At 39.3% G+C, this 25,504-nt stretch overlaps 1 protein-coding gene across 1 annotated transcript in view; it reads right to left on the minus strand.

Annotated features, from left to right (window-relative positions):
* Nucleotides 1-25,219, minus strand: part of LOC149285594 (platelet-derived growth factor receptor-like protein) — a 30,793-nt gene extending 5,574 nt beyond the window's left edge. The window contains exons 1-3 of the mRNA XM_089495207.1: nucleotides 25,165-25,219; nucleotides 21,558-21,843; nucleotides 3,595-3,746 (exon numbers count right to left, since the gene is read on the minus strand). Of these exons, the coding sequence (XP_089351333.1) occupies nucleotides 3,595-3,746; nucleotides 21,558-21,843; nucleotides 25,165-25,219 (493 nt within the window). The remainder of the gene's footprint in view (nucleotides 1-3,594; nucleotides 3,747-21,557; nucleotides 21,844-25,164) is intronic.
* Between the last annotated feature and the right edge of the window lie 285 nt (nucleotides 25,220-25,504).

The raw sequence follows: 25,504 nt of genomic DNA on the forward strand, positions 1-25,504 counted from the left end.
ATTAAGTGTTATGATGTATATAGATGGCTTACCACTGATATACCTAGTTTTGGGTTACTGGGAAGCCTTTCTCACCTTTGTAGATTCTTACCATTTCAAGCACTATATAGATAGTTACTTTCGGTATATTTGGTAGATGATCTTATTATCATTTGGCAAGGTTGTGAACAAGAGGCCAATGACTTTTCAGCATACAACAATAATAATGATTGTAATTCACGGTTTGCTTATGAATGAGTTCCTAAACAGATGTATTATATAGATGTCACACTTACAGCTGATAACTGTAATGGTGTAATTTCCACGCAGGTACACCACAAACCGACTTCAGGCAATGCATTGCGCCATGCCGCAACTTGTCATCCATTGCATTTTAATTTTGGATTTTTAAGGGAAAATGTACTTACTTCATGTGTGATTTCTCCATTGGTGATTTCTATAATGCAACATGCAATACAACTGATGGAGTGTTTGTGACCATGGAGCTATCTCTTGCCCATGATACTTAAGGCTAAGAAAACATTTGATAGACTTGATAGACAAATCCTTCTTAGTTCTAATGAAAAGTAAAAGGTCATGGCGCTAAGTTACTTTCACTGCAATACATAGTTGGGAATATGATAGCATTTGCAATATATATTTAGGAGACGGTCAGACAGCACCTTAATTGTACGAGCAGGGTTTCACCCAACACCCTCAAATGTAGTAAAGAGTCACGAGGTACTCAGCAATGTGAATAAATCAGCGCGGTTTTATTTCCACACGCGTGGCAACGTTTCAAACCAATAGGGGTTTTCTCTGCACTGATTTATTCAGATTGCTGAGCACCTCGTGACTGTTTTGTGATATAGTGTCCTAGTAAAGTCCAGTCTACCAAGTTTATTTACCCATCCTTTTTTTGTTTAGATCAAACTCAGCAGCAGAACACAGTTGTGGCACTGGGCTTCCCAGTTACTGACTTTTTGGATTACCACCATCGGAGCGTATACTGCGCCACTTGAAGAAAATCTGGCATTATAGCTACATTTATGTATTCTGTTTAGATTAGTATATTATTAGCTAACTATCCATAAATCCTGTTTAACAAAACTATCAAAGATTTTCAAATATTTAAGTGTGATTTTGACCGGCAAATGTCATTTGGTTATTTGCACTACAGATCCCTTACACTAATAGTATCTTCTGGGTTCAGCAATGAGTCATATCTATGAGTAAACCCAGTTAAGAGAAAGTGCACTTATCTTGTCATTCCTTCCCGTTACATTGTTTATATTTATTGCTCCTTGTGTGGCACGGATAATAAGCTATTTCTTGATGCTCTTGGGAGTATAAAACAAAATTGGTCCTACGGGAATCTGAAATAATATCGGTTTTAACATATTTCCTGTAACTAGCGCATTTAGCTTAATAACATATTACTTAACAATAATAATATTTATTCATCTTGTAGATCTACACACTGCATACAAACATTAATTTGTACATCTCCCTCTATCAAGTGCATGATTTACACCATGCCTTAAATCCCGCTTGCAGAATAATGATCTACCAGATTCCTTTTTGTTAGCAACTATAGTCATGGTGATAAACAATGCGGCAAATTCCATTTTATGCCCTGAAAGTATGGACTTTTAATTATTGTTTTGTGGGTTTTGGTGAATGATTGCGACTTTGGTTTTGAAAGATGCAGTCGAGAATCTCATGCTTCAAGGAAGAGATATCAATGATGATTCATGAGAAAATGTGCTTAGACACCTCCAAGAGGTATGTAAAGAATGGAATTTGACACTAACTTGTTTGAGAATTTAAGTCTATCCCAACAAACTAAGGGCTGGGAGAGAGACTGACATGAGAGGACATGTGTTCCATGTAAAGTTTTGGGGGTAGTAGAAGCATTATTAAACACTCATCTACAGACACCAGACAAGCCAGAAGGCAAATAAGGTCAACAATGATCACCTTTTGCCTCTCTATCCACTTTATACATGGATGCGTTGAAAGTAATTGCCCACTGTACAGGACAGCCTTTAGACAAAACTCGGGTAAGAGGTGCAGTAGCCAGATCACCGCTCATGGACAGCTGTTTTGTCCTTAATGGGACTGGTCAGCATGAGGTTGTGATACTGGCTTAATACTTCAGGCTTGGGGAAGCACGAGAAATACCAATTACATAAGTTATGTGGGTAAAGGTGATGGAATTAAGGGGGTAGAAGAAGCATTATTAAACACTCATCTCTGAAACAGTTGTCCATGAGCGGTGATCTGGCTACTGCACCTCTTACCTGAGTTTTGTCTAAAGGCTGTCTTTTACAGCGGCCAATTACTTTCCATGTATAAAGTGGGTATAGAGGCAAAGGTGATAATTGTTGACCTTATTTGCATGTGTCTACCCAGAATCCCTTGTGGTGTGGCAGCACCATCAGATTTCTGAGGTAAAAACAAGCCTTCTGGCTTGTCTGGTGTCTGTAGATGAGTGTTTAATAATACTTCTACTACCCCCTTTTTTAAGTGGAAGGGTTTTCCACCACCTTTACCCATCATAGCTTTTGTTATATGTAAAGTTTTGGGCTCCCTTCATCCCTTCATCCTTTATTTTCCACCTCTGTAGATATAAGGTGCAAATACTTTACTTACACTCTTACTATATATCTGTATGCAGGAAGGCAGCAAAGTGAAAAAGAAAAAAAAAAGTTGTACTAGCTCTAGTCTATTTAGACATCTTTATGAATAGAGAGCGACCTCAGAGACAAAATAGAGGGGCAGATTTATTTTCGGGAGTGTGGTTAGGGATGGGGGATTGTAACATATTAGTAGCTGCGTATGTAACTGAGTAAGGCATTTGGAAGAGGGATGCTACGTTATCGTTTTCTATAGGGCTGTAGAGCACTGCGATACACTCTTTTTTCCGCAAACAGTCCGAGCTCCCAGAAAAGAGGAACATCAGGAGAGGAAAGAAGGAAACCGGGATTTGGATCACACAGACTGTACAAACACGAAAGAACATTCTGCCAACGACTTGTTGATCTTCTCATCCAGCGATGAATTGCGTAACAGAGCAGGAACACAGAATAATAGGCAGTAAATGCAGCATACTCCTTTTCCTGAACAAATGCATCTGGCAGGCACTAATCTGATTTCACTAATCATTATTTTCCTAAGGCAGATTTTTATGTCTGACTTTTACATGACACAATGGGGCAGCTTTTAACACACAACTTCAGATCTACCTTATCTTTGGCAAACCAGATATTAAATTTATCGGCCAAATTTTTACAAAAATCATTCTTTAGTGTTAAGAAAGTGAATGTATAAGAATCACAATAAACCAAACTGGACAGATAATAAAGAAGCAATAAAATCAAATAAATGCTTACTTTACAAGCATATTGGGCATCAACAGTAGGTGTTGACAACTAGGATGGAGAAGTCATGGAGAAGGACCCCACAATGCCACCATGTATGTGATATGTACTTGGTACTGTAGCCTTTCATTAACCCATGATTAACATGTGTCTAAAATGTAAGGATTAAGGAAGTAAGATGATCTTGTACTTATTTCCTAATATCAGGACTGATTGCCCTAATGGATATTACCTGTGAAAAAGATGTACGTAGAGCCAGACTTTGATTCATCTTTTCTGCAGCCGTGACTGTTGCACACCTGAGCCCAACAGCTGAACTCTCCGGTATCTGCTGCCGACGAGTTTACCAGAATTAGCTGCCCGTATCTGTCGTGCTGTTTCAGACTGCAAATACAAATGAGCGTCATTACAGTATTCAATTATCCGATTCATTATTATGTATTATTTGCATTCTTATTATGCCTATCATGTTAATATATATTTTATTCCAAAGCACCAGAGCATTATGTGGTGTTATTCATGATAGATAAAATACATGTGTTTTTGGGAAGTAGCAATGTGACTATAATTGATATATATATATTATATATATATATATGCTACTTTTTAGTATTATTAAATGATAACCTATTATTTCTATTATTAATCTGATGTCCTGGGTGGTGGTGAGGTTATGCAGGCCATGGACAGATAAATTCTAAACAAGTAAATTGATTCTAAACAAGTAAATTGTCATACAATTTTTTTTCTTTCAGTAGCAGCGTATCACAAAGCGTAAGGTACCATATAATTAGAATAAATATGGCAGCAACTGAACTTCTAGTCCTGAAGCGAGAAGGCCATCCCCTGTCCATGGTGCTGACTAGTGATGCAACATCCCAGGCTAAACTCTACATCCCGTACCCATGACCAATAAATGTCCACTGCAGTCAAAGACATGGCAGTCTAAGCGCACACTATACAGAGCGTTCTTATCTAAACAAATATAAGTAAGTATGATACTCAGATAGTGACAAACAGAGAATATAATGCGAAATGTCATGTATTTTGATATTAATCAGGACCAGATACACCAGTGACAGAGATGCTATTGCTCATTACCTGGAAAAAGAACAGAAGGGTCTTCAATTGCATTTAGATGAAATTACACACAAACACAAATGGCTTTCCCATTTCAGAAAGGTGTCTGGGAGTGCTTTGAGTCAGTGGCATTTAAGAGGCAATTCAAAACAGATCTGGAAATTAAACACAACTAATCCCATTTACAGTGTCATGAAAAGGCTGAAAAAAGACATACGTTCATAAAGTTCAACCTTTTCATATGACATGTAATACTTTCCTTTTTTGTCAGTTTCCACGGTACTGAATGACCTAAGATAGTAAACTTCTGTCTAAGACAAATCTATGTATTCCAAATATAATAAATATCATGTTGAAGACAAAGATCAGCCATGTTTTCCATACTGTGGGCACGAGATGGGATACAGATGATTATTTTGTACTTATTCAAATACATAAATAGCTATCAATCAGTAATACAGTAATATAAATAGTATTGGTAATGCCCTGCACCCTACACAAGTCTCTAACTGCACCCCCACTTTGTACATATTAAATGGTGGAAGGTATCACCTAACTGGTAACAGGTTGGCAGGGGATAGGAAAATAGTTCTTACCTAGTTATGACCATATAGAAGCAATACAGTTGTGTGGAAAAGAAAGTACATCTTCTTTGAATTCTATGGTTTTACATATCAGGGCATAATAACTGTTTTACATATCAGGGCATAAATCACCTGTTCTTTAGCAGTTCTAAAATATAGGTAAATGCAACCTCAGATGAAGAATAACATATGACATATTATACCACGTCATGATTTATTCAACAAAAATAAAGCAAAAATTGAGAAGCCATGTGAGAAAACGTACACCCTTACGGCTTCCATAAGAATAAAGACACTAAGTAGCAGAGAGGTGTTGCTAATCAAATGCCCTTGATTAACTGATCATCAGCAAGTGTGACCATCTCTATAAATTTTTGTAGTTTGCTGGTCTGGAGCATTTAGGTGTGTCCCAGAGGGGCAATTGTTGCTGCCCATCTATTGTTTCCAAACAATTTATAGTACATTATTCTATAGTGAAAAAGATTATTCGAAAGTGGAAAACATTCAAGAGAGTTGCCAATCTTCCCAGGAGTGGACGTTGCTCCAAATTCACACCAAAGTCAGACTGTGCAGTGCTCAGAGAAATCTCCAAGCCTCAGTCAGTGTGTTAAATGTTAAGTTCATGACAGTACAATTAAAAAACAGACTGAACAAGTGTGATTTGTTTGGAAAGGTTGTCAGGAGAAAGCCTCTTCTCTCAAAAAAGAACATGGCAGCACGACTTTGATCAGATTCAGAAAATTGCATCTGAACAAACCACAAAACTTCTGGAACAATGTCCTTTGGATAGATGAGTCTAACTGTCAAGCACGTTGATGGAGGGGTGATGATTTGGACTTCTTTTGTAGCCACAGGATCTGAGAACCTTGCAGCCATTGAGTCGAACATGAACTTCTCTGTATACTAAAGTATTCTAGAGTCAAATGTGAGGCCATCTGTCTGACAGATAAAGCTTTGCTGAAATTCGGTCATATAACAGGACAATTATCCCAAGCACACAAGCAAATCACAACATAATGGCTGAAAAAGAAAGTAATCAAGGTGTTGCAATGCCCCAGTCAAAATCCAGACCTCAACCCGATTAAAATGCTGTGGCGGGACCTTAAGAGAGCTGTTTATAAACAAATGCCCGCAAAACTCAATGAACTAAGCCAACCTTGTAAAGAATAGTGGGCCAAAATTCATCAACAATGACGTGAGAGACAAATTCATTCAGAAAATGATTACTTAAAGTTATGCTGCTAAAGGTGGTTCTATATGTCATGTGTTTTTATTCATCTGAGGTATTTACCTAATTTTTAGACCTGCTAAGGAGCAGATTATTATTATTATTATTTATTTTTTTTATTTATATAGCGCCAACAGTTTACGCAGCGCTTAATACAATACATAAATTCAAGGGGTATGACAAGACGAGAATTGACAGGCTAAGACAAACCGATACATTAGGTGGAGAGAGCCCTGATTGTTATTATGTCCTGGTATGTAAAACCATAGAATTCAAAGAAAGTGTACTTACTTTTTCACACTATGCAGCCTCACCAGGGGCGTACCTAGAGTATTTGGCACCTGGGGCGGATCCTGTATGTGGCACCCCCCCACACACACACTTTAAAACTGCATAGCTTCTACCGTTATATACCGGCGCAGATACTGAAGGTGGTACAGCATAACACTTACGGTTATCATTATATACTGAGGCAGACATTGACGATGGTACAGAATAACACTTATCACTATATACTGAGGCAGAAATTGACGGTGATACAGCATAACACCTATCACTATATACTGAGGCAGACATTGACAGTTGTACAGCATAACACCTACCACTATATACTGAGGCAGACATTGACGGTTGTACAGCATAACACCTACCACTATATACTGAGGCAGACAATGACGGTGGTACAACATAACACCTATCACTATATACTGAGGCACACATTGACGGTGGTACAGCGTAATCCCTATCACTATACTTTGAGCCAGACATTGACAATAGTGCAGCATAACTCCTATCACTATATACTAAGCCAAACATTGATGTGGTGTAGTAGTAGGGATGCACCGAAACGAATTCTGGACTGAAAACGAAAATGCAGCATTTACCTGGCCGAAACCGAATATGACCCCCCCCACACCATAAAAAAAAATCTAACACTTTTATTTCAAGTAACACACCAAAATAGGACAAAGCAATTAAATAACAATATTAATATATATATATATATATATATATATATATATATATATATGATTGTTAACAGCAATCACATTTCTATCATGCCCAGGCATACCCAGATTCCAGGATGTACTCGCAGACTTGGCATGATAGGAGTATGATTGCCCTATCTACCCCTTCTCACTCCCTTTTGTCCTACCTACCCCTTCTCACTCCCTTCTCCCTATTTACCCCCTATCCCCCCGTCTCACTCCCTTCTCCCTATCTACCCCCTCCTAACTATCTACCCTCTCCCACTTTGAAGTTCACTTACCTTTCAGGAGTCCTGCGGTGGGGGTGCAAGGCCTCTGTCTCCCAGCTCTGCCACTGTATGGAACAGTATAGAGTGATGGGAGTTATGATGTACTAGAGCATAATTATATAATGAAAAATACATTGGAAATGGTACAGCATAACACCCATCACTCTCACACATATACCAATCCACACACATACCAATCCACACACACACCAATCCACACACACACCAATCCACACACACACCAATCCACACACACACCAATCCACACATATACCAATCCACATATATACCAATCCACATATATACCAATCCACATATATCCCAATCCACACACATACCAATCCACACATATACAAATCCACACACATACAAATCCACACATACACCAATCAAGACATACACCAATCAAGACATATACCAATCCAGACATATACTAATCCACACATACCAATCCACACATATACCAATCCACACACATACCAATCCACACATATACCAATCCACTCTCACTCACTGAATGCTTTCCTACCTTTCCTCTTTTCTCCTTACAGCTTCTTTTCCTCCTCTTCGCTCCTCTTCTTCAGTTCTTCTGTCTTCTTCCGGGTCAGAGGGCACGGACGGCAGTGGGCGCGGCTTCAGTGTTGTGCGCCGGGATCTGACAACAAATCCCGGCGCACAGCAGCAGTTGCCGCGCGGATCGCAAGGGAGCGATATCGGAGGTCTTTAGCAGACCTCCGGCTCCCTTGAGTGGTTTTAAGCCGGGTTCAAGGGTTGAACCCGGTTTAAAATCACTCAAGGGAGCCGGAGGTCTGCTAAAGACCTCCGATACCGCTCCCTTGCGAGCCTGCTCCTCCAGCGGCGGACATTACTGTCTGTCTCTGGAGGGGTGCCTGGTGCCGGGTGCCGGCAAGTTGGCACCCCCCTGATGAGCGGTACCCGGTGCGGACCGCCCCCCCCGTCCCCCGCTAGGTACGCTACTGAGCCTCACCAACAAAGAATGCATATTAAACCATTCAGTATTGAGTTTAGAGAGTGGATTGGGACCACTTTGGGAACAGGTTAAAGTTTAGGATCTCTGTTGTATCTTATGGATGCCAGTGATATCATCACTAAGTTCCCCATACTGTTTATTTTATCTTTTTATATTTCGTTAAAAACCTTTTTTGTACTCTTTTCATTTGTTGGAATAGGGAGAAACTTTGCCTTGACTCCAACCTCCCTTGCATTGACCAGTAACCCTTGTATTGCTGATCACAATGTGTGAGATCAGCCAGCAGGGGAGTGATCCCAGCAATAGACAGCCTGATCTCCTGAGCAGCAGTAGAGTGATGTCCCTGCTGCGTAAAATGCATGATGTACTGGTATGTCCTAAGGGGCATCTTTCCTCACCTTTTATGGACATATCTATGCAATTATAGGGTAGAGAACAGGTCAAAGTACTTTGTAAGCACTTCAATATACATTGATAAAAGTTGTAGGGGGAAAAAAGGGATATAGGTCACACTTACCTTTTAGGGGATGCTACAGCTGTAGAACTGCAGTGGATTTGGAAATGGGACCACACAAAAAAGTTAATGGGACCACTCAGCTATCATGTGCATTAAAGTGTATAAGATGACTGGGGTGTCCATTTAAAGTAGTTTCCTTGTAAGCAAGACATTTTAATCCCCCATACTACAATGCAGAGTAACATCAACACTAATAATGTAGGAAAGATGTGTAATTTCTAACATAGACACACATAAGCAGTATGTATTTTACAACTTTTCATCAATTTTAAAATATAATTGCTTTATTCTTCAATGAAACCAAAATCTCTGAGGAATGTTACCAGCACCTTGTAGAAAGTATGCCACGAAGAGTGAAGGCAATTCTAAAGGCAAAAGGGGGTCCCACCTGTACTAGCAAGGTGTACCTAATAAAGTGGCCAGTGAGTGTGTATATATATGTGGAAGAAAGAGAGATATTATCAATTGAGTACATGCAACTATATCTATGTATGGGAACCCAGAGGCACTTTCCACAAGGTTCTGTCTAGCAGTGGAGAGTATTTAGAGCTGCATGGCCATTAAAATCATATGATGTAAATTGCTGCCACCTAGTGTTCATAAAATGAAAGTAAAAATGTAAAAAAGTTGATAAAGAGGGTCAAAATAACAAAGCAAATAGGATTTCTATTATCAGCAAATGCAACAGAGGAAAGATTGTGCATGGGAGCCTCAAGCAATTGAGCTTGACATATCTGGACTAAATAAAGGTTGTAAAAGTAAAAATGTTTTTTTCCAAAACACTGACTGTTCTCCAAATTGGTGCCTGTAACTAGAATGAAAACCCTGTCTCTACAGTGTAGGACTCACATAAAACTGTCTGTATTTGACCCGGACAGTCTAAATTTGGCCATTTTATTTGGAGAGCTTTTTCAGACACCAATTGGTTGCTTTAAGTGGCCAATCAGTGAATTGAAAATAGGACCACAGAGGATGTAGTTTGTTGCAGCTCTGGAGCTGCAGTTTCTCTTAAAGGGAAGTGATTTATTTTTAACAAGTTAAACTTACAAAATACGTTATCATGCATAAGTTGTTGGTGAAGCAGCATGCATATACATATATTCTTTACATAGAATTTACAGTAAATATATTCAGTTTTTATAAGTGTGTAAAAAGCATGGATGTGGATGTGTACACCTTTGGCAAATATGTCACTGACAGGTTGTTTGCCCCAAACAGCCTGTCTGTGTCATATTTGCCCCCATACAGCCTGTCTGTGCCATCTTTAACCCCAAACAGCCTGTCTGTTCCACCTTTGCTGCCAAATATGGCACAGATAGGCTGCTTGAGGCAAAGATGGCACAGGCAGACTGTTTGGGGACAAAGATGGCAAGTCATATGTTTCCAATCTGGGTACTGGGTAAGTCCTGTGGATGCAATAGAAATGCTGGGGCAAGTCCTGTGTGTGCAATCTGGGTTTCAGGGCAAGTCCTCTATGTGCAATCTGGGTGCCAAGGCTGGCCTTTGGGGTTTGTGACTTGTGATCTGTGTCTGCAAGTTAGGGTTTCAGTGCATTATTTATTTGAATTATACCTTTAATGCTGAGTTTACATGTAATTTTCAGTTGATCTATACCAATAAGGCTGGGATTGTGTCTTATTCAGTTGCTTTATTCATGTAATGCTATGTTTTCATGTCATTTATTAATACCTGCAGGATTTTTATGTAGTATTTGCTTGATTATCTGCAATGCTGTGTTTCCATGTGTTGTTAATTTGATCTATACCTGAACTACATGAAGGAGGAAAGAGAGGTGTGACAGTGAAGGAGGGGACAAATTAACTCTGCGGGTGATAATGAGGAGAGGGCACCATGGGGGTTGCCCACACAAGGTACTTGTACAACTAAAGTCGGTCCTGATCATGACTTGCGCATCTGTTTCGGGTTACTCGCTGGACCTGCACCATTCATTTGCTATGTGATTGGCATTGTATTGTGTCCTGCCAATGTGGCATGAGGACATGTATTGCAGAGTCACGCAAGGGTCAGAAGAGCGTAATGACTGCCTCCTCCTAATCTCCATTGACATGTTTGCAAACTACTTTTGTGGGGGGGTTTGGTATTAGGGTGAAGATGGGATTGCATGCTAGGGAAAGTGTGTGTGTGTGGGGGGGGGGGGGTCAAGCAAATGCTTGCCCAGGGTCTAATCATTATTAAAGGTGGCCATGAAGAATTCCCACAGATGAAAACCAGATACTACTGCAGTGCCCTGGGTTAAGAATACTCCCTCAAGCATAGAAATGCTTAGAATGTTTGCAGTTTGGTTCAATATCTTAGTGTGATTCAGCCAATGGCACAATTGTCCAGTTGTCATATATTAACAGCATTCACAAAATGAATGCTGTTAATATATGACAGCATTCACAAAATGAATATATCTTTTCATTTTTCTTACCCAGGGCTGTCTTTACAAAGGGTACAATTAATACAGTTGTGTGGACCCAGCCTCTGGAGTTACACTGGCCTACTCTGCATGCCCTTAAATACAGAGTCATGATTTTCCGGGTAGATTCTTGTGGGGAATTGTATTTCTTTAACAGTGGGGCAAGAAAATGGCTGTTCTTTAAATGAAGAGAGCCTGGAGGAAGACAGATGAGTTTTTACATTATGACCATGGAGTAAATCTCGGTAAAATTTATTTTCTCATGTTTCTCTGGGTCCTTGGTATACCCAAAATATCAGTGAGGTTTTTTTCCTAAATGTCTCCTAACCAAAATATATAATAGTAGACAATAAAACAAAATAAATATACTGGTAATTAAAATCAGATTAATAAATAGACAGACAAATGATAAGTGGATACATTGATATAGCTATTTTGCCATAGGTTATACAGGTCGATTGTACGTCTTGCTGCATACGCATCTGGCATCCTAATAGTTAATAACTTGGGTAGCACCCTCCTGTTTTATGGTGTATTATTATTTTATAACCTCTAGCAAATGTCCTAACAAGCCATGAATCAATTATGAACAAGTTTGGAGCTGCAGTAAGGTGTTTGTACATTATACTATGGAACATATATTACTTAATTGACAGATATGCTAATGTAATATAGAGAAACTTTCATTTGGTTACTTTTTGTGGTTCTTATATTTCACAGAATTGGATAATTTCCTATATTTACCAATTCCACTTTATAAATCCTACATACATTCTTATTTCACTTATGTACTACAATTTTACTGCAGAAATACAGGTTGGTTTTCATGGAATGATTAATATAACATTTGGAGTTGTAACTCATTCTGTATTTTCCATATGCATGTTCTTTCTGCATATCCATGACAATTCCTTCTGGATATTTGGTAAAGTTTTTCAGGCTGAGAATATGCTGGGAAATTGCCAAATTCAACAATTTTAAGGTAAAAATAGTCTGACAGTTGGGAAGGAATTTTCTTACCCAGCCCATGAAAAGATTGTTAAGACTTTAACTAAATCCCAGCTTAAACCACTAAAATATATGTGTTTGCATTTTATTAGACCTGTAATATGTGTGCCACCTGTTTGTTGAACACAGTGGAGGAAAAAGGGAAAATAAAAGCTGCTTTATCTAATCAACTGTGAATAAAAGAATATGTGATAGACAAGTAGTGGAGACGAAGGTCTCCTAGGGGCCCAAGGAAGTCTAACTAAAGATAAGTGCATAAAGTAGTCATTTTATTCTCATTTTAAAAAGTTGCTATCTTTTATTAGGCCAAGACAGATGTAAAAACACACAAGCTTTTGAAACCATCTTCTTCAGCTGTGATGGCAGACTAAGGATGGCTACATTGAATTCTCAAAAGCTTAACATCTTTTTTGGGGTCAATAACATTTATTAAATTCCACTAAAGACCATCTTCTCTTTGACCAATATGGCTAAATTCTTTTTTTAAAATTGTTGTGATATGAACAAACATTAATGGGTTTTACTCATCAAAAAAGAACAGAAAAATATAGTAGTAGTAGTTTTCAGTTTTTTTGAGACATAGGTGCACTAAAATAAATGGTAATAACTACTGTGTGATCACATTCTTAAAGATGCCATTGTTTAGATTAGTTTAGGTTTTTATTTCGGAGGTATCTGTGTTTTGTATTTCTCAAGTCCACACTACCTCCCTTGGTTCTCTATGTTTACAGTACTGTGTAAGTCTATCCGTAGCTACGTTTGTAAAAAAACTAAACCCCAAAAACACCGTGTGGCCTGCCACTTCCATCGGTAAACCCCATGATGTGTTGATTCTGTGACATACTTCAGAGACATAAAGATTTCAGCACACAGGGCAAGCCCCTGCTGATGTGAAGGCCTTTGGGACTTGTACATCATCCATGGATGTGTTTGTGTTTTTATTTATTTTTTTGTAAAGAAGTGCTCAGCTGTGTGTGTGGGATACAGGGGGACCTGATCGACCAAGAGAGCTAGGGTTGAACTAGGCCAGGGTATGTTACTCGGTAGGGAAGGAGTGATTGTCCGTTGAGTAGAGATTGGTGAGTTGGGTTGTAGGCTTTTATTAAAAGAGATCAGATTATAAATCAAACTCCTTCGGGGTACATAAACTAAATTTTGGCATCTGTAGACTTTTTGTCCTCCCTTTAAGGTGGTCTTTTGAAAATTTGCATATTGGACGTGAATTTCAGAGCAAAAGAGGTGTGAATACTTTTAAGGCCAAATTGGTCTTGGTGCTGTATGGGGTCGTCCTCCACTTGGATTTCCTTTGCCAGCAATACAATACAATAACCCTTTTACTGTCATATAAAATAATAACATATTGCTTTTCACACACCTCAAGCTGTCTAAACGGACATGGTGTCAATGATTATAGACGGTCTTGCGGAAACTGTTAAAAACACAATTGCTACGGGGAACAATTCAAAAACTTTCTGAAAAGGCATTCTGTAACCAATACACCAAAAAAACAAAAAAATATGTGCTTTAATATGTCTAGATTAGCGTAAGAAGTTTAAGATTTTTTATATATTTTTTGCCAACACCTTGTTTGCTACAGGCAATAGAACAATTGTACAGTATCACATGCAAGAGCGACCCAACCATTCCACTGAAATGCAATTCTTAACTCCGTCTGTATTGTATCGAAAATGGGGAACACATTTATGAGTAATTACCGTATTTGCTCGATTATAAGACAAGGTTTTTTTCAGAGCAAATGCTCTGAAAAATACCCCTCGTCTTATAATCGGGTTCGTCTTATAATCAGACCTCAAATAGGTCTGACTATGAGACGACTAAGATCCAGATCCCCCGCAGAGCTGCAGGGGACCTGGATCCTCCTGTCTACCCCACTCCCCGCCCCACTTACCGGTGCTTCTGAGTCCCCCGCTGTGTAGCCGGGGTAGCGTGTAGATGTCTACGCGATTCGCGTAGAGCTCTACACGCTGCCCGGACTAAGCACCGGGCAGCGTGTAGAGCTCTACGCGATTCGCATAGACAACTTCCGCTGCGTCCATCGCGCAGACCTTCCCGGCTACACTCTACACATAGGGGGTCAAAAGGCATATCATGGGGCACAGTGGCATATAGGGTTAAAAGGCATATAATGAGGCACAGTGGCATTTAGAGGGTTAAAAGGCATATCATGGGGCACAGTGGCATATAGGGGGTACAAGGCATTTCTGGGGCAGATGTGCATAACTGGGGGGGGGGCAGGTTGGAAAATGGAAGGAAATAAAACCAAAATATTTTTCTCAATCATAGCTTTTATTAAAAAAAATAGTTTATATGAATTAACATTTACTGGTAAAACTTTTTTCCTATAGGGTCGTCTTATATTCAGGCTTTTTCTTTATTCCTAAATTAATATTCAGATTTGGGTCGTCTTATAATCGAGCAAATACGGTAATATTTAATAATGGTTAAAAATTTTACTTGAGTATAGTACAAACAGGGCTGGTGCCACCTTAGGCACCTTTGTGCCCCATCCTTGGAGAAGAGTAATGTGAGCACATCATAAACATGACCCGTCTCCCCACCATGTTGACAGCGCCTAATTTTGCAATTCTCTTCTCTGTTCCCTTCTCTGTTAAAAAATGGAGGAGCTAGAGTAAGGATGACTTTACATAAAAAGCCACTCAACAATATAGCCTAGCACTCATTCGGCGGCAGGAGCTTGCTCATTCAGAGCGGTGCCTCCTCCTCCGTGTCAGGACACAGCAGCTGCCTGCAGGGCCAGTCTTATGTGTTCAAGAGCCCTGTGCGGGACACCCCCATGGCACCCATCCTGTAATCACCCCACAGTCCCTTTGTCCAGGTTCAGTGTGCTACACCTGTTCTTTTCTCCAACGTATAGTTCAGGTATGAAAACACAGAATTGGAGGTACAGGTCATCTTATTTAGACATACAAACCCTGTATTTGCAGGTATTAATAAATAACACGTGAAACATAGCATTGCAGGTATTGAGCAATTCAATAACACACAAACCCAACCTTGCAGGTATCGATCAACTGAAAAATCACATGTAAGCTCAGCATTAAAAGAGTAGGTCAAATAAGTAATGCATGGAAAGTTTCAATTTGCCCCAGCACCCAGATTGCACACATAAGGACTTGCTCTAGCACCCAGATTGCACACATAAGTACTGCCCCAGCACCCAGAGTTGCACATATAAGGACTTGCCCCAGCACCAAGATTGCACACATAGGGACTTGCCCCAGCAACCAGACTGCACACGTAGGGACTTGTCCCAGCTACAGGTTACACACAGACACGGGACTTGCCCAGATTGCATCCACAGGATTTACTTACCTAGCGCCAGTGGCCTTCTCTCAGTCTCAGGGCTCCTCTCAGTCTGACTTAGCTGCACCCTTTATTCATTCTATACGCTTTAGGCCCCAAAAAGTTACAGTAATGTATAGACAGTCAGAATACACACATAGAACCTACGATACAAATGCCCATACACAAATACATACAAATGCAAGTGAGAGTTTGTTTGTCAATCAGTGATTGAACTCTGGATTGTACAGGGTAATAGCTTCCATTCTTCTTGTACAAACCTTCCAGTGTCATCCCCTCATAATAAAAAGCATGAGGGAGCTGAAACCACAACTCTGTCAACACTTTCTTTAGTAAATTTTCTGTTGGCTGAATGGTGACACCTTGTCACCCTTCACCTACAATGAGGATGACCGAAGGCTATTCTGGCCTTATATTATGATTAATAAATTAACTCTCCCTCACACACGCTCACGCTTTCTCACACTCTTTCTCAATATCTTCCTACTGTTTCCGCAGCTCCAATTCTTCTCTTGTCTTTTCTTGTTCTTCTTTCTTCATCCGCTTCTCTACGTGTCTTCTTTCTTTGTCCGCTTCTCTGTGCACCGGGTCTTCCAGTGCTCTTCCACAAAAGGGCGGAGCTTCTTGGCACACCCTCTTGCTGATTGGAGAAATGGGGGAAGATGTTGTCTCTGTGGCTCTGCCCTTTTGCAGAGAAAAAGAGGTGCAGAAAGCTTTTTTTTCTCCATGAATCAGTCATGAAAGAACATGCCTTGGGGCAGAAAATTGCAGCCCCTGTCCAAGTGCCGCCTGGGTCCAATGACCCACTGGGATCCGTGCAAGGGCCAGCTCTGGAGGTGAACACATGTGTTGTAGTTTCTCTGCAGCTGTTTGCCTGCAATAAGAAATAATCCCTGCACTAAGAAAAAATAGTGTTTGGTTAACCCACTAGTTGAAAGGAACTACACCCCAAATGATTGAAAAATGCTCATACCACTGAAAATCAAAATGTTAACCACTGGAATTAAATGAAAGCAAACTACTGGCAACAGAAGAATACATTCCTACAAAAGCCCATCTTTATTCTAAGTGCCATTTTAATAAATATATTTAATAAGCATCAGCTTTTTGGAAGCATTGACGAATGTGTTTGAAGGCCAGATGAATAGAGCAGTATGTTTCAGCTTACTTAACCAAGTCTTTGATATCACGGGTAGATTAAGTCACTTGGAACTTTGATCATTTATAGCAAACTGTAGAACTGGCATGGTTACCATCTCCCTAAGATGATTTTGGTCATTTTGAATATAATATAAAGAAAACTTAGAAGGATAGAAATCCAAAGCCACCACATATGGTCACAACTGAATTCATAAGGGTTGTTCATTGTGACTTCTGTGCACAAATATAAACAAGAACCCGATGACAGATAACAATTCAGACCATCTAGTCTGTCCATTGTTTCTACTATGAAGACTCAAACCTTAATCAGTCATCAGTGTCATCTTAGGTGGTCTCATTTTAGATTCAGGATAGCCATATGCCTATCCCATGCTTTGAGATACACTTGGCAACAAAGAGATACAATGTTAAACCACAGAATAACGGATGATGCTATGCCACAAAAAAAACTCATCTCATTTTATATGCACAAGATGCTCATTGAACTACCCTGGTTCTCCCTCTTAAGCAGTAAGCATGTGTAATTTTGTAAGCATGTTAGCAACACGCACACATTATATATATATATATATATATATATATATATATATATATATATATATATATATATATATATATATCTCCATAAATGAAGTGAAAGCTAGCTATGCTGAGGAATCTCAAAATCTTTGTCCCCAGAGAAAAAGTGAATTGAGTCCATGAAATAACACAGGACTCTACACTGGGGATGAGTCTTTCCAACTTAGTACACAGGGTCCAAAAGCTGGTTGTCACAAAGTACAGATTTTCACGATATATGATTATAAACACAAGAAACTTGTTTATTGGACCAGGTGGCTCACTCCCAATGTACACTCATTTGCATGCAGCAATGGCTATGGGGCTGATGTCAAAGTAATTTGTTACTTGGAAGCAGATATGTATTTCCCCTGTGTACACGGAGTGTGTTGGAACATTCGTTTAACCTAGCACACAATTTATTTTTAGCAGTATTTGTGAAAATTACTTGCAGAGCTGTATTATCATCTCTGTGGGGTTTATTCATTAAATTTAGTTGCAGGTCATCTGGGGACAGATAAAACATTCCAAGCCTTCTCGGCCTTTTGGCTAAGATCAAGTGTAGTTCCTCTTTGGGAAGGGGGGGACTATGCTGATCCTCTGGCCTTAGGGTTCGGGATAGCAAATGGAGCCTGAGGTGAAATTGCCCTAGCAGAAATGCTGGAGTCACCGTGTGTGGTATTGCACGCCACTGCACACGGTGAGCGCACGTTCCACTGGCGGCCTATCAGCACTACCTTTTCCCCAGGTACCTTCTGGTCCTGGGGTTAAGTTTATTTTTGAATCCGGCAGGCCAGCAATGGTCTGTCCTTAAATTATTTTTCTTTAATTTATTTAATTCACTTCGTTTCACGAGTGCCTATTAATTTGTCCCCCTTGATTTCACGGCTTAAATTTCACGGCTTGGCCCTCACTATTCTTGGCACACGATTTTGATCCCACGTTTTTGGACACTGTTTTCTTTTTAAGAGGCAGTGAAGCCTGGACTTTGCTGGAGGAGGATTGGGAGCCTTCTGGTCCCTTCCTCTCTCTACAAACCCAGCAAGGAGTCTCACTCTTCGGGGTGAGACTCAAGATCCGACCCTCCCATGGGGGGGGTTGGAATTTGTCCGAGTTCTCCGTGAGGGAACTCGGAATCGTAGTCTGGCTTCTGTTGCCTTGTGCACAGAATGCGGCACCAAATGGAGCACGCACCTCGGGCTTCCAAATGCAATATGCAGAATCAATTTGGGCATGGTCAGCCAAGAATGAGAATCTCACCATGGTTAGTCGTTTGCTTGCGTACTTAAGTTGGAGAGACAGAGGTTTATTTACTAAAGTGGCGTGGGCATGCATGCATGAATAGCATGCATGGCAAGGTCACCTCACTGGTTCAACTATACATTATATATGCCAATTACTAGAAGACAGGTGATAGACGCTACTAATAATTAGTCTTATAAATAATCAATGGTGCTTTCTCAATATGTGAAAATACCCCTATTCACAATTGAGAAGCGCAAGAAGTATCTGACAATCAATTGTTATAAAGTGTTAATGAAATCATTATTGTGATTAAGATAAAAAAACAATTGACTTTTGTGTTTTCTTTAAAATAACATTAATTATACTTATCAACATTGCTTAAAGCTTTAGTAGAAGGGACTAAAAAAATAAAAAAGAACAAATAGTGCTCTAAAAAAAATATACAAAAATATAGAAATAAAGAATATACAAATAGATGGTATATTATTCTTTTCGGCAATTCTTATCAGAGAGCACTATTTGTTGTAGTATTGATCTATAGTTTATTGTGGTTGTATTATAAGTATAATTTCTGTTATTTAAAGAAAACACAGAAGTCACTAATTTTTTTTCTTTTTTTAAATAATTATTAATTACAATAATCATTTCATTAACACTTTATACAGTTAATTTGTCAAATTCTTTTGGCACTCCTCTTATGATTTCTATACAATAAACATGGCCTTCTCAGTCATTCTTTTGGAGAATTTGCCGGTGTTGGCCTTTTATTACTTCCTGTGAAGTCAAGGAGATGAAACCACATCTCTCCTCCATACTCTCCAAACAACTCTCACATCAGAAAGTAAACATCAAAATGTTTCAACTCATCTACAACTGCGTAGACATTAATCCATAATAGATTAAATATATACCAAACCTACATTTTTTGTGAATTTATTTACATACACGTTATCACTTCTGCTTTGTCCATAATTAATGTAATTATGCAAATTCTATGACAAGCAGCAAGATAGCTATTCTTATTGACATGCATTCATGGATATATTGAACTCTACCAAATACAAATTATTTTATCAGAAAAAAATCTTACTGAGTGTATTGACATGTAAAATGTCACATTTTGGTAAACACAGAATTGGTTTCATGTAAAGTCTGAAATAAGTTTAGATTTTAAAAATGCCTTAAAAAAATAGCCCGAGATTTAGTTTATTTTTGACACAAGGATCGTTTGACTGCCGGAAAAGAGTCAAAATTTGGAATCTCAGAAATGTTTAAGCTCTTAAAATTTCATTGGCCAGCAATGTCTAGTCAGCATATGGAAATGCTTGTAATGAGTTAAACATATAGTTTTACTATGTCAATATTTGATTTAATTTTTATTTTCCAACCCCTTGGGGTCCAACATTTTTTGGAAACTATTTTGTCATTTTCTCATTTTGCATTAAGAAGATATGCGGAATGGTTTAATTATTCTCACAGTGCATTATCACAAACAACCTGTTTGCAGTTCAGCAGCACCTGTAATGTTATCTAGAAATGCTGAACATGGCAATCAAGACTAAAGTCACAACTAATGGCTTATAGTGGTCTAGGCCGAGTTAGCCTAGGATGACAGGTCCATAGGTAGAGGCATCCAACCCCCTCTGCCTTATTGGGGGCCGCGGCATGTAGCTGCTGAGTGGACCAATAACCCATTGATCTCCCTTGTAACTGGTCCATTTACACCTTGAGGTCAAACGTGAACCACGCATTGGATAATTTCTTAAATCACAGCACAGCCTCAGCAAGATATATGGTTCAAGAAAGAGGAGATACTGTCAGGAAGGTCCTGAGGGGGGATGTGGCTCGGATGTTAAATAGTACACTAATAGTTACAACACCCAAACCCAGACAGACACACATGCTGACATACCCAAACGCACTCATGCAACTCACCTACATTGTCTTCAGCTTGCTGCCACTCTACTCCAGCGGGGTCACGTAATGCAATGTTACGTGGCCCTGCCTCCATCTTGAAACAATGGTAAGTCTGGAACCTATTTATCCCTAATTGACCACAACCCAGGATCTGGACATGCTGTCAAAGTGCCGCCTGGGTCCCATGTAAGGGGTAACCAAACAGGTAAAATTTTAAAATGATATTTTCTGGACTTATTTGTTTTGGAGCAAAAGCAAGGTAGAAATGCATTGGGTCTTGAATTCCTTCTTTCTCCTATTTTTAATTTAATTGAAATGCTATATCATGTGTTTATGCCAGACAGTTTGGCATAAACCATGTGTTGTCCTGCATGTTCAGTTCAAATATTCACTAAATGTACCCAGGATACACAAACTTCACTTGGGAGAATGCTATATCTTACTAAGATCAATAGTTAACAATCACAATAACAATTGCTTAGCTGGGAGCCCACAGGACGTTTTGCTGGAAGTGTAATTAGGAGGCTTTTGTATATACATTATACACATTATATTATTATATTTTATTTCAAATTTCTTGGACTGGACTGGCCAATGGGCACACTAGGCAAATGCTCAATGGATCAATGAAAACGCATTCAACATACTGACATCCGATCGGGTATCCAATCCCATTTTTAAGCGTACAGTTGCTTTCTATGTACATATACCATGTTTGTAGGTGATCTAAAAGTGCAGTGTCGCAGGCAGCCACACATCTATCAGCCACCAGCCTTAAAGGGCACAAGCCACTTGCCTGCCAGGACCAAGAAAAGCACCAAGGAGCCTGCAAACGAATAAGTAGTATAGTAATCTTAGTTAAAGGGGTTTCTTTGGTTTACCTGAGTCTGGAGTCCTTGAATTTATCCAGATTGACAGGGTAGCTCCATGTGACCTTGTCCCCCTTACATCTAAGCTCAATGCTTTGTCCTGCAGTCATACTTAGTATGGCAGCTGGTTTCTGGAACCGTCCTTTGTCCATTACTTGGGTCATAATGGACGGAGTCTTTGTTAGGGTTTCTGTGGTTTCTTTCATTTTTGTAATTTTTGGCTTGAGTTTTTTGATAGCAGGTTTGATTTTATTCTCACCAGGTTCTTTTGGGCGCTTAGCTTTGGCTTGACCATGAACTAAAACAGACAAAGAAAAAAAGGACATTTTAAAAATTATTATAAACCTCATCACCTATAACTGTCACGAACCGGGGGAGCAGGTCTGATAGGAGCCCAGGTGCAGGGGATACATGATGCATGATGGCTTGGGGTTGGTACAGAAAGGCACAGGAAATAAATCAAAGACAGAAGATGCTGATTAAGAGTTGTAATATATATACAAGGAAAGTCGCTTGGCAGGAAGCCCTCTGGTTGGGGCACACACGGCAGGAAGCCCTCTGGTTGGGGCAGACACGGCAGGAAGCCCTCTGGTTGGGGCACACACGGCAGGAAGCCCTCTAGTTGGGGCACACACGGCAGGAAACCCTCTAAGTTGGGGCACACACGGCAGGAAGCCCACTTGCAGGGCACACGGCAGGTTGCCCACTTGCCGGGCACTCAACTTCGGAGTCCACTAGTGGGGCGCTGGCCGCAACTCAGGAACAAATCAGGAACCAAAGCAGGAACAGATCAGGAACCAAAGCAGGAACAGATCAGGAACCAAAGCAGGAACAGATCAGGAAACAGATCAGGAAACAGATCAGGAAACAGATCAGGAAACAGATCAGGAAACAGATCAGGAAACAGATCAGGAAACAGATCAGGAAACAGATCAGGAAACAGATCAGGAAACAGATCAGGAAACAGATCAGGAAACAGATCAGGAAACAGATCAGGAAACAGATCAGGAAACAGATCAGGAAACAGATCAGGAAGTCCTATAACGTCAATGTCAAGGCCCAGACTGAAGGGCTGGGCAGGTTTATATAGGCTGTGATAATCAGGTAGCAAGGTGCACCTGGACATGATAATCAGTCTCATTGGTTCTGAGTGGCAAGGGCGGCCACTAGTGGCTGGAAACGTGAAATCAGTAGCACCAAGTTTAAACAAGTCCATGCAGCGAAGGCTGAACGTTACAATAACTCAAGTGACTAAACTTAAAACCACTCATCAGCACTCAATCAAGCGAATGAAGAGGTGTTAAATAAAATTAGTTGTCGAGTTGATCATCATCATCATCATTAGCTTTTTAGGTCTACAGGCCATTCATGTGATTCTACCAGTTGAGTCTGATGTGGACTTGTGGGTTGAGTTGGGTGATCCATTTAGGGTTTAAAGGATTTCTGGGTCAACTCCCCTATGCCTTAAATCTATTGCATTTCAGCAAAATTAGTAGGATTGATCAGAACTGATCCACTTGGTACAACTCGACTTTGGACAGTACAGCAAATTTCAGTGTTATTTTGATTCACAATTTATTGGTCGTAACACTCAGATTTTACAAATAATTTTCTAATAATAAAATACGGTTGTAAACATTAACTTTTTAAAATCCAAGTAACTTAATCTCTTATTTTTACTGCTATTAATCTGTACATTAAAACATCCCCCATAAAAACATTAATGGTGGGGAGTGGTCATTGCTCTAACACCGAGGAGTTTTATCACTATACTGAGCAGTCTTTGGACGAAGAGTAAATAAGAGCACATTCCATTCACAAACTATCTGTAATTAAGCTTATGTTCCACCATTTAACTAATAATGAGCTAATCTCTATTAAAATCGTTATCCAATTAAAAAGTGTTTATTGCATTATTTGCCATGCAAATCCAGCAAAAGCATTTTTCATTAACCCTTTTTCTGTGTCACAAACGAACAATAGTGTTCTGTATTTGACTATAAGCTTTTGACCTAGAGAAGATTTCTTTAGTGTGAAATGCCAGATGTACTGAAGAACTAATTTGTTTCCTACGGGGGTGTGTAGCAAGAATTCACACAGCGACCTGGTTCTTTAAAGGCTGACAAATCATTTATAAATCTTTAGCAACATTAATGAAAACGTGCATTTCATTTTTCTGCAAGTATGCATATGGAAGTAATTTCAGCATGACATTTATATATAAATATGTAATATAATCAGCAGTACATGTTATGGCATTAGTGTTTCTCAGAAAACCTAAATTAATTTCACGAGTAAAAAAATAAATAATTTCACATCTTTCAAGTCTTAAATTTCAGGTTTTAAAGTGGGAGTAAATATGTCCTCGTTTCTGTGAAATACTTAGAAATGCTGCCTATTTAGTTTCCTAGCAGCTGATTCTTGTTTCTTGACTTGGGCCTACTGCGTATGTGAGAACATAGGCATCGGTGCACACTCCCAACGCAGGATTTAAGATTGTTCTCTGCCACAATATGTCTATACCACTGGCCTCAGGGCCATAACTTTAGGGGCAAGAGGGGCACTTATCCTGGGAGCAGCAAGGTAAGAGGTGCACTTGAGCCACCCAACAGCAATACTCCTTGGTCCCCTTCTGCTTCCAAAAGCCGATATAACCCAGGTGCAGTGCAGGACCACAAATCCCCAGTTACAGATCTGCTGGCCCACCACCTACCATCATAGAAGAAGGAGAGAATGTTTGCCTTGAGGAACTATCATGTCACAATATAATTTTTGACATAACACTCTCATAAAAATGTATTATATCATTCTATGATTCTTTCGTTTGTATTTAAGTCACCTAACGTAATTAATCCCTAAGGATATTTTCATGATTATAACCTAAATATGTTTTATAGACAATCAACAATTAAAGAGCTAGCATTGCATGAATATTCCATCCATCAGTATTATATTATTCATTTAAATACATGGATTTGTTTCAAGGACAATCCAATGCCAATTCCAGTCTTCAGCTATGAATGTATGTGAATTCCACTATTCTGTATTCCGTCTGTTGTCAACACAGTATATAATGCTCTATAATATACTATGCTATCTTATTACAAATTGCTTTATACAGCATATTGTAAGAATGCTTGAATGTTTCCATCAATAAAACAACATCAGTTCAGTATTACATGCATACATATATTTGCATATAATTACATGTGATAATTGACACAGGTGTGTATCATTTTTCATTGTTGTTCATTAAATCAGAGTGGTGGCGGACAGCCAAAATCACAGAAATACCATTACCTGGCCGAGGATAACGGGCGCTGTAGTTTAAGTACAATTGGTGGGCTATCAGTTCCCCTCTCATGCATCAAGAACACTGGAAGTTAAGATCGATTTTGCTTAAACTAGTAATCCAAATATATCAGAAACTGAATAATTTCACTTATGGTATTTTTAGGTGTAAGTGTGCGTTACCAAGAAAGCATTCCCTGTAAGTGATGTAATTTACTTACATTTTAGGTCTTGGGTACAATTAACCTTAGTTTAACATTCTGTACGCTGCTCTGTTTAGCTACAAGGTGCTCCCAGCTTTGACATGAGAGTCTGTAAAATAACTCACCATTTTGTAGAATTTCTTGAACGAGAATCAGGCTGAAAATGACCCAGAACTTCATTTTTTTAAAGTAGGTTGGGGTCCCAGAAAGGAGACTTACCCCAAGAATAGCTTGAATAAAAGAAACCTTCTGCTGGCTGTCAGTAAATGGGCAATGCAAAAAAAGAAGACTGTAAGGAATGTGCACTGCTGATTTGTATTTTCCAAAGCATGAAGAGAAGCTTCTAAAGGATCAAGTTTCAAGAAATGCTGGAAGAGAAAAAAAAAACTGTAAAAATTGTGAAACTGGTCTGCTCTCTGCTGGCTACAGGAACAAAAATGCACTGAATTGACAGTGTTCCACATA

This window comes from Sceloporus occidentalis, unplaced genomic scaffold (genome assembly GCF_023333645.1).
Source record: "Sceloporus occidentalis isolate IW3139 unplaced genomic scaffold, rSceOcc1.0.p SCAF_77, whole genome shotgun sequence".
NCBI classification, from domain to species: domain Eukaryota; kingdom Metazoa; phylum Chordata; class Lepidosauria; order Squamata; family Phrynosomatidae; genus Sceloporus; species Sceloporus occidentalis.